At 49.0% G+C, this 10,732-nt stretch overlaps 1 protein-coding gene across 1 annotated transcript in view; it reads left to right on the top strand.

Moving 5' to 3' along the window:
- The window catches only part of LOC104621539 (plexin-A2-like), a gene marked incomplete at both ends in the record, with an annotated part of 30,514 nt that extends 21,332 nt beyond the window's left edge, over window positions 1-9,182 (top strand). Inside the window, 5 exon segments of the mRNA XM_010288055.1 lie at window positions 2,175-2,241; window positions 2,895-3,041; window positions 3,461-3,620; window positions 4,190-4,293; window positions 9,083-9,182. Coding sequence (XP_010286357.1) covers window positions 2,175-2,241; window positions 2,895-3,041; window positions 3,461-3,620; window positions 4,190-4,293; window positions 9,083-9,182 — 578 coding nt within the window.
- Between the last annotated feature and the right edge of the window lie 1,550 nt (window positions 9,183-10,732).

Below are 10,732 nucleotides of genomic sequence, written 5' to 3'. Positions count from 1 at the left end.
CAGCTATTGCTGGGGCTCAGCAGACCCCTCCCCGCGTAGCAGAGAGCGAGCGAGGTCGGGCCCCGCGGTGGCAGGCAGCGTGTAGGGGATGGCTCACCCAGCCGTCCAGCGCCGACCCCCTTTAAAGGCAGAGGAGGCCGGGGGAGGTACAGGCAGCAGCTTGTTCGCAGGGAGCCTACGGCGCTCCTGCTGCAGCCGGCCGCGGGGGGGGGGTTAATCAGCCGCTGTAGGACGGTGGTGATGAACTCAATTCTCAGCTGTCCCCGGGACAGATGCGCTGCAGATATCTCACGGCGTCAGTCTGTGTTGAGATGAGTGAGATGCAGTGCTTGCAGGTAAGGAGAAACGGGATTTGACAGAGATGTTCCGGGGTGTTTCTTTTTGCTGTTCCATTCAGCTGATCTTGTATTTCCGATAAAGAAACAAAAGGGAACAGCGAGGCACAGGGGTATCCGATACCCTTCTCCCACACAATATGCCCCAGCTTCTCTGTTGCTCCGTATTTCCGTTCTTTTTACGGTACCGGTGTCAGGCCGTGAGCAGCCAGCAGGGACAGGACGCAGCATTACTTCACTGGTAGGGCTAATCGGGAGGCTTGCCAATTCTTAATTTAATATTCTGTTAACAAAGTAGTTTATTAAATTAATATTCACTCTGAAGTCCTGAAGGTATCATTTTCTGAGTTTTTCACCTATTCTTTACTTTGTATCACTGACCCTCCATTTTCCGTGGCTCGCTGATATGTCAGTGTGCTGGTGCTTCTCCTCCTTAATTGGGTGACTGAAATATTTTAAACAGGAGAACAATATGTGTGTCAATTTGTAGGATGAATTTTTAGGCAGTTAATCAATTCAGGCTTAAATTCTTTGGGGACCTGCAGACATTTTCACAAATTCCTGGCAGATGTTGCGATCCTAAGAGATGATGGATAATGTGACCCTGGGTCCGTTGGCCGACTGTTTTTGTTTGCTGAAATCTGTGTCTCCCATTTATACTTGATCTGCTTGACATTGGGATCAAACCCTGTTGCTTCTATAGTGTGTGTTTTTCATTAAATGCCAGAGTTTTCAAACATGCAGGATGCTGTATAAATACATACCAAAAGGCAGTCCCTAATTCAAGGCAGCAGAGCAGATGGGGGGAATGGGGAAAATGGGTCCGGAGCGGGACGGCGACTCGCTCCAGGGCAGGGGATGGGCGGAGGCAGCGGCTCGGTGCATTGCCGTGCCCGGTGGCGCGGTGGCCAAAAAGGCCGTTGGCAGGAACGGCGCCAGGAGCAGAGCTGCCGGCCAAGGGGACAAAGGCACAGAATGGTGCCCCGACCCGGCGGGGCTGCTGCCTTGCTGCAGGCTCCCGGTGAGGGCAGAGGGGGGCATGGTCCCCAGGGTGCTGCAGAGGGCAAGGTGTTGGATACATCCCTCTTTGCTGAAATTTGGACCCCATCGTGATATTGCATGTGGCACGAGGGGAAGGCTGGTAGTGCAGAGAGCCAGGCTGCCAGGGTCACCTTCTCGCCCCTGCCCTGCTTCATGGGCAGGCTGGCAGCCTTGCCTGCCCGCCTGCCTGCCCGCCTGCCTGCCTGGCACCCGCAGCATGAGCTGCATGGTTGGGGCTCAGATGTGGACTGAGAGACACCACTGTGAGACATACCAGGACCATCCTGTCCCTGTCCCCGGAAAGGAGATTGTGGTGCTTTAAGGAAAGTCTCCTGGTCCTGCAGAGCCAGCGTTAAAAACTATCATTAGGAGCCATTGTATTTAATTAGAGATAATCTTGGGCACAATGTGGGGAGAGGACACTGGGTGGGACTGAGGAGAAAGCTGCAATTTCCCTGCCATTGTCACTCTGCTGTCCCCGATTGCCAGGAACTGCTGCAAATCCCAGTGATTTACTGAGCCGAGCTGTAATTTGCACCACGTGCAAGGAGCCGAGTGTCACCAGGCTGCCTGTCACCGGCCCGTCAGGCCTGTGACGGGCTGGCAGCTGGGCAAGCTCAGCAGGGCAGGGGGGACGGCACTGGCCGCATCCTGCTGCTCCGGGGCCGCAGCCCCAGTTCACAGCACCACGGGAGCGGTGCCAGGGTGCAGCCGGGTGGTGCCACCCGGGGACACCCAGGGCCTCTGCTGCGTGGTTCGGTTTTGTATGTGACGTGCGTGTCCTTCTGGCTTCCCTAGGACCGAGTCGGTGGCTGAGAAGATGCTGACTAACTGGTTTGCTTTCCTTCTCCACAAGTTCCTCAAGGTAAGGAGGGATGGAGCTGAGAGCCTGCTGCCACCCCACTGTCTCACCCACCAGCCGTCCCCGGGGTGAATCTGGGCTTGAAACTCTCCGGTCAGACTCCAAGACAAAAGATGTAGTAGCAAGGCAGGGGAGGTGGAAATTTGCTCAGAGATGCCTGCACCTGGGGCTGGTGTTACGTGGGCTGAGTCAAGCTGTCGCAGCCTCTCAGCGCAGCCTTCTTCAACCCTCAGATCGCCTGGTGTAACTCTCATGTAATGGAGTTTCTCTTGCACTTCTTTAGTATTTAGGAAAAATTCTCACATCTCAGTGCCTGGGCTTCCATATTTATTTGTGGTTTTGGAAGCTCCACAGAATTTGCTTCATGGGAGTGAACAATGAGATCAAATTCCATTTTTTACAGCTATGTAGATTCAGTAGAGATTTACCAAGCCAAAGACAACATACCCACCGAGCAATGGAGCTCACGGGTTTGGCTGTCCTCTCCAGGAGCTGCTGGGGGCTAAGCCTGCATTGCACATGTGCTAAAGATTGAGTCAGTGGGACTATGCCTCTGCTGAAATGAATCACGTGCAAAGCTTGTCCGCTGGCCAGTGGCCCTGGAGGAGATGCACCTTCACCTCTGTGTTAGTTTTGCTGTCTGTCTCGTTGTGTAGGAATGTGCTGGAGAGCCACTCTTCATGCTCTACTGTGCCATCAAGCAACAGATGGAGAAAGGTCCGATTGATGCCATCACAGGAGAAGCCCGTTATTCCCTCAGTGAGGACAAGCTGATCCGGCAGCAAATTGAATACAAGACTCTGGTGAGTGATCACTGTAAAAGCTGCCATTGAATTCCTTCTGTCTTCCCCACTTGGACATGAGCTGTTCTGACCTTTAGGCCAATATTTCGGACACTACCATGAAGCACAAGTGTTACCAGTGCAATAAAGCCTCATGTTGCTAGACCCATGCCCAAGTCAGGCATGTCCCTAATTTGGAGGTACAAACAGCCTGAGCTGTTGCGTTGACCATTGCCCTTTCTCTAGCAAATGAAAATGGACGTCCAGGACTCCTATCTTAATAATCGTTGTAAAGATGTACTAGATGCAACAGCAATGATGCAAATAGGGATGCAACATTTTTGTATGAGAAGACGTCATTGTGGCAGATGTGGTTACAGTTCTTCTGGGTGATTGTCTGAAGCCCTTTAGAGCACGGTGTGGTTCTCCTTCCTTTCCAGATCCTAAACTGTGTGAACCCGGATAATGAGAACAGTCCAGAGATCCCTGTGAAGGTGCTAAACTGTGATACCATCACTCAAGTCAAAGAGAAGATCCTCGATGCAGTATACAAAAACGTCCCATATTCTCAAAGACCAAGAGCTGTTGACATGGACTTGGGTAGGAGCTTCCCAGCCTCATAGGAAGGGGAAGATCTGAGAGGTTGTTATTATCAGTGATTCTTGGTGGATTTTGCAGAGCTTAAAAGCTAGAGCTCAGGCTGCACAATGACACGCTCATTTCTGCCCCTAAAAAGCATGGGTGCTGCTCCTGCCGGATAAGTTTTGAGCTCTGTGGGATCAGGTAATTGTCCATTGACCACAGAGCAAATCATTCCTGAAGCCTCCTTCACACTGCTGAGCAAAGCTTCTCCCCACGCTTGTGTATCATACTAGAGCCAGGGGGGCAGAGGGGCTGGGAATGTCCTGCACCTTAATTTAGCTAAACACTGCAGAACCCCCAGCATTGGAATTGAAATGCTGCAGTTTGCTGCAAGAAAGCTATCAATGTGACCTTCCTTGCAGTTGTAAGATTTAAAAGCAGAATTTAGCTTTCTCTGGGTGCCCCTTCCTGAGAGGTGGGCTTTTCTACAGGCTCGTCTGTCCAGTTACCTGGGACAGAAATGGGTAGAGCCTGTGTCTTTTCTCTCTCTGACTGTTGTGTCTGCCTGGTTTTTGCCTCTCCCACAGAGTGGCGGCAGGGCCGGATAGCTCGTGTGGTCCTGCAAGATGAAGACATCACTACCAAGATTGAAGGAGATTGGAAGCGCTTGAACACCTTGATGCATTATCAGGTAAGAAAGCAACCCCAGCAGACAGCTCCCAGAAAGCTGCCAGGAGGCAAGAAAAGAAAAGCAGAAATTTAATTCCCAAGTATCTCGTCTACCAAGACAGACAGGGAGGTCACATTTGTATGATAAACCAGAAGGGTTCAATGTGCTTACGCATTAGGTGGGAAAGCAACCTTGACGTGGATCTTAAAGAAACTAGCAGAGTTGAAAATTGGCTAAATTAAAACCGCCAGCCGTGCTAGTGAGATAGAGGGAGCAATGGCGAGGGCTGAGCTGCCGCTGCTGGAGATACAGGGCCAGGGGATGGATGGCACGTGGGGCTCAGGTCTTCGTGTGGGGGGTCTGAGACAACCAGGAGTGCAGCAGGGAAGAAAGGGGGGTCTCTGCCTTCCTTCAAAGCTTTGCAAACACTGCACGATCTGATGATCTGATGCAAAGCACAGGCTGCAGTGGCAGCTCCTCTCTCATACTCGTGATCTTCCTACACGTTGACTCTTGAGCATCATGCCAGGAGTGAAGAAGGGACACGGAGCAAATACTTCAAATACCGTCCCATGGGAGGGTCAAGGGAGTGCTGCAGGGAGGCACGGGATGAGGCCAGGTTAAGAAAGGGTGAATATCAGGGCTACTTCTTGACTAGGTGACATCAAACCTCCTAAGTCCCAGGCCCAGTCTTCCAAGCCAAGCAACAGGAGTTTTGCCACTAAAGTCATATAAAACGAAGTGAAGTGAAGATGCTGTATTGTGCATCAGCCAGGGTGGGTGAGGTGACCTAAGAAACTGTTGCCATCTTTAGCTTTTGCTGCTTGCATGCCCCAGCCCAGCCCAGGCTACCCTGCGTAGGTGTGCGTCTGTTGGAAAGGGCTTCCCACAGGGTGTGGAAGATGGAAAGAGAGGTAAAGACAGAGCTAAGGAAGCTTTGGTTAAAGAGAATCAAAAGCTTTTACTCAAAGCCTGTCTGCAGCAGAGGATAACTGCATTAATTGGGACCTGCAACCTACTACTGTCCATCACTACCTACACAGAAGTGTTTAGTATTTAATCTGGCATCTTTCCCTGTTTATACACCATCTCAAGTCCATCAGCGTGACTCATGCTGTGTAAGTTGAATGCGAGCCAGTATTGACAGGAGCCATATCATCAGGGAGCGAAGCAGAGAGAATGGCATAAATATGCAAAGTGCAGGTAAAAAAGGACCTCAAGGGTCAACTTTTCCAAGCAGCCCAAAGGATTTAAACACAGATTACTGTAAAATGTCATAGGAGTTGTGCAGATGAATTCCATTGTTTCTAAATCTGTTTTACCTGACAGTTGCAAGGGATTAACCAACATGCAGGCAAGCAGCGAGACTTTATTATGCCTTGATCTTTAAAAGTCATCTTAAGGAAGTCACAAGTAAAAACCTTGTTTGTCTGATTTGTGTTGGGTGCGTGGGGAGGGAATATTTTCATTTTAGTGCCTGTGGGAAAATCTGAGCCACAAGTTTACCCTTAAAATAAACAAATCCTTGCAGCACTCAAGATGCTGCAGCTATTCCTGCCATTTGAATGTCAGTTTTGCTCTGGAACAAAGTAGAAGCTTGCTGCCAAACATCTAAACAGGTAGCAATTGCACGTGTCTCTCCCCACTCTGGCCCGAGCTCTGCGCAGCCCAACAGAGTTGTTTCAGCCATTAAAAAGAAGCCAAGTTCTTTGCACTGCAACAGAAATCTTGTCAAGGCAGGGCTTTTGCCAAAAACAAACAGCAATTTTTTTTAATTTTTGTATTCCTACCATTTTTTTTTCTGTTTGGGGAATAAATGTTTTTATTAGGTATCAAAAATACAGATGCTCCAGGACTACACAGTAAAACAAATATGTGGGCAAAGGCACAGCTTAGAAGAGGGTACAAAATCATTGGAGTTTCAAGTGCTGATGTCTTGCCATTTTACCAGGAGCGCTCCGTGTAATACAGGTGTGGTTCATAAAAGCCATAAAAATGAAATCTAGATTTCTCCAGCTTCTGGAGGACTAGTGAAGATGCTTTCTAAATTTCTAGGAAAAAAGCTAGCTCTGTAAAGCTATCTCCATCTTTTATTCAGACCCATCTTGTCTTTATTCTGATCTGAGGGCGCAGCGATCTCCGGATTTGCCGGCAGTAACGGAGCTGCGCGGCGCGCGTTCCCCCCGGTAACGCCAGGCATGCTGCGCCTTGCTGGGGAGGCACTGCTCCCTGCGCGAAGGCGCCGGGCAAGGACCAGACCCTGCCCCGTCCTCGCGGGCTCTGCCCCTGCTCCTCATGGCTGGGGTCCGTTTGCTCCGCAGCCCCCTCCCCTGCAGCTCCCGGGCTCCAGCTCGTGCCAGGGACCGAGCCAGCCTCCTGCTGCTCGCCGTGCGCTGGGGCAGCTGGGGAGGCTCTGCGGAGGGCAGTCATTTCCTTCCAAGAGCTCCTCAGCTCCCCGCTTGGCTGCTGCATTTTGACACTCTCACATTTGTTTTGTACATGTTTAGGATGATAAAAGTACAATGAAGATCTGCATCAACCGATAAAACGTGTTTTTCATGGGAAGGTTTCGCATGCAAAAGCCAGATTGGATTTCAAAAGAAATATTCATCTTTCTGTAGTGTTTTTCAAACCACGTTATAGAATTATATAGAGGACTGTGTATACCTGCTGCTTATTTTTTCATTTATAAAAATAGATGTATAGGTTAAATAGGTGTAATTCTTTGTTAAATTCTCTGGAGCTTTTAAACTAGTTGTGGGGAATTGTATTACATTTGTGTAGTATCCTTTTGGTTTCATGCCTATTAAACTCCACGGGAGAGTCTCACCCTGCATGGTTTTACTCAAGAAAAATGAAACACTGAATTTAATATCAAATGATTTACAGTGGTTCAGGCAGGGTTAACTCAGAGGCAGCAGAGCATGAATACCTGTCAGCCACTGGGAGTCTGCAAAGGCCGAGAGACTAGAAAACTATTTTAAATGAAAAATTAGAGGCAGAGGGGGAAGATTTGGGTGGAAAATGAGACTTAGGAGCCAAGGGTGGCATGGCCGTGGGGCTGGCATCCTCACTAGCCCACGCAAACACAGTAGTGTCTGGGCTTCTGCAGACAATGTTGCTGTCCCTGCTCCAGGTTTTATTTTTCTTTTCTTTAAGGTGTTTTGTGCAGCACGTTTCCAGCTCATGGAAGAATCAGAATATTTATAAAGTTGTAAAACAGCCAGCCAGCTTCGCAGGCGTCTCGGGGGTTTCATGGGAGTGTGGCAACAGCAGAGTGAGATGGGAAACGAATGCGTGTTACATCTGATGCTAATTTGCACGCCGGTATTTTTTAGCTGACAAGAGCCATTCGACCCAAAATTTAGAGAGTGAGAGTGCTCTGTGTGTGTGTGGAATTTTTAATGCCTGTCTCCCACTTAACCACAGCCCTGGTGGAAACGGATCCCAGCACGGCGGCCGGGGAGCCGCTTGCCGCCGTGGGAGCACCCGGGCTGCCGACACGCTCAGGTTTCTCCCTGGTGAAGTCGAGCTGAAGTGGCAGCTAATAACAGCTGAAGAAAATAATATCACCACTGATCGTTCCTTTCATTGACTTAATAAATTGGATGAAGTGAGGCAGGAGCAGATGAGGAAATAACAGAGGTGTTTGAAGTGTTCTGCCGAGAAATATCTCACTTTTGTACTATGAAACACAAGTGACTATTATTTCCACTATCACTGGCAATAATAATAACTCACATTTACATGAAGCCTTTCATCTGAATGGAACCCAAAGCCTTGAAGGCAGCGGCTGTGTGCAGGTCACCTCGCAGCGGCAGACGTTGTACGAACGCCCCTTCTGCTGATAGTGCAGGACGATGCTGGGGGAGCAAAATCCAGCTGCTGCCCAGGAGCATCCCGGTGCGTAGGGATGGTGCCGAGTCCCTCGCAGGAATCCTGGCAGTAATGGAGGACTTGGCCCCAAAAGCAATTTCTCCAGCATGAAGAGGCATTTCTTTCGTACAGCTCCCCTAAATGAGGTCCGGCAGCCTGCGACATGCGGTGACTCTGCTCTCTGCTCCCTTGCCGTGCTGCACCATGGGCCACAAATTCAAAATTAAAAGACACTCAGGCCCGTTCCCTGGAAACCTGCAGATTCTTAATTAAGGGAAATAAGTTAAAAATCTTCCAGTGACTACTAGATTTATAGGGAGGATAAAATTAAACATGGCTACTAAAATCTGCTGTAACAAAATCTTGTTAGCACTAATGTTCATGTATAGTTTGACTTCCCAGCATTTAATTCCTTCTCTGGTGCAGTAGAGAGACTGACAATTTAATACCCTGAAAGATGGCTTTATGAGTTGCTCAGCTGTAAATCAAACTTTTAAAGTTCGTAAAAATTGCTAAAATAAAAAATGGTTTAATAGGAATGTTTTATGGTCCATAACGTTATTATAGCCGTTTTATTCCCTCTGCATTGTTACTTTAATTGGATCACAACAATTCTTGAGATTCTCATTTTTATTGGATAAAACGTAATCTTAAATCAGAACAACCAAAACCATCTTCAATACGTCTTTTGATTCATCACTCCTTTCCTTCAGTCTCTTGCTGTAGAGCTCAGCCAGAGCAGAAGCGCATCTCGGTAAGGGCTGGCCAGCGGGATGGCTCCCGTGCCGTGCCGTGCCGTGCCGTGCCGACAGCTCCCTGCCCAGCCTGGGCCCTGGGGACTTCTGTTACCCGCGCTTGCTGCACGAGCAGCCGGTGATCGCGGTGCAGACGGTGGATCTTGTTCATCTTTTCTCCTCTTCCTTTGCCTCCCCAGGTATCAGACCGCTCGGTTGTGGCTCTCGTTCCCAAACAGACCTCCTCCTACAATATCCCTGCCTCTGCCAGTATATCCCGGACGTCTATTAGTAGATACGGTAAGAAGCAGAGTTCAGGGCTGGGAAACGACGGCTCACAGATAGCGGTTGGGCGTTGCTCCCACTGCACGGCACATTTTAGAGCCAGGCTGGAGCTTGCAGCTTTACTTGGGAATGTATCTTGATGGGGCTGGTACTGAAGCTGCCTTCGTTGCAGGAGGACACCACCTAAGGAGCTAGGTGGGGAAAGAGCAGCAGCTTTCCCCAAAGAACCACACCACCTCGGCCAAAAGTTCATTCATGTGCCGAATAGAAAAATGTCCTTGGCCACTGGCTTTTTTTGCAAAGGCTTTTCCATCTATGAGCAGAACAGCGAAAAGACCCCAGAAGCTGAGAGGAGGGAAAAGGAAATGCCAAGCACACGAGCAGCCTTTGGAAATGTGGGTCTTGGAAACGCCCAGGGGAAGGCTTTTGGCTGGGAGGGGATGGATGCTGCACGAGCGAAAAGCCCCATTCCTTCTTCTCTGAGTGGAGGATCCTGCATTCTTAGCTAATGGGTCAAAAATGGGTAATGGCAATCTTAACTCGGCGTGCTCGGATGTGCACACCTGGGAATTCGTTATTTGCATAATAGCAGGGCTCGGCACTTCGCAGAGGGTCCCTGAAGACGCTGCAGCCCGAGTAAATGAGTCTGCGAGGTGCCAGGTGTGCGTTTATAGCACTAAATCCACAATAATAGTAATAATACACTTCCATAAAAGGCAGCAGTGGCAAAATCTCTAGTGCACTGATCTTTCATTATCTTTCATTTTACAGAGTGTTTTACAAACGAGAGGTCTCCTGACAAGCCTGTCTCCTTCTCTTGTTTATAGCTCCCAAAATAATGTTATTTTTCTCGAGGAAGGGTTCTGAAGAGCCCTCCACAGGGGAGTCTGTAGGCAAAAGCCAGGAGAAAAGGCATTTCTCTTGGCGAGGTGTAATCCACCCGAGTGCCCAGCGCTTCCCACGCTTCAGGTGATGGAAGAACCGAGGCTGGGTCACGCAACCTGAGTCTTCGGTGCTCATTGATCTATGTCAGATGGAAAAGCTTTTGCAAACTACCAATATGAACTATCATTGCTCATGTTAAGATTAATACTTCTAATTGTGCAGACAGAATTTAAATGAGATACTTATTTACTTCCCCCATTATATATCAGTACAGAGCTATGTTTAAAAATAGAATTACTAGATGCTTCCCTAGCTGTCCCCCTGTCTGTCTCCTTAATTATATCAGTTGGAGTACTCATTTATCTAAGCCTTAATCAGGGATGAAAATCTAGCTAGTTTGGTAATGACTTGCGTATTTCCTTCGGCTGAGTTATGATTGATCCCCTTACTCTCCATGAGGGGGGTGAGCTGCAAATTGGAGGCTAAACTTGAGAAAGTGCACAAGGTTCCCAGAGAACAAAGAAATTTAGTGAGAGGAAGACAAACCCAACGACGCACAGTTGTGCTGTTCAGCCCCGTATCTCAGCTTGGAGACACCGTGGATGGGATCCAGGGAGGCCCATTCTTTGGGAAGTTAGCTATATCTCGCGTCCCTCCATGGTTTCCAAGCAATTAAAGGA

Source organism: Phaethon lepturus, unplaced genomic scaffold (genome assembly GCF_000687285.1).
Source record: "Phaethon lepturus isolate BGI_N335 unplaced genomic scaffold, ASM68728v1 scaffold6485, whole genome shotgun sequence".
NCBI classification, from domain to species: Eukaryota; Metazoa; Chordata; class Aves; order Phaethontiformes; family Phaethontidae; genus Phaethon; species Phaethon lepturus.
The sequence above is the reverse complement of the archived record's forward strand: the minus strand, read 5'-3'. Positions and strand labels throughout refer to the sequence as shown.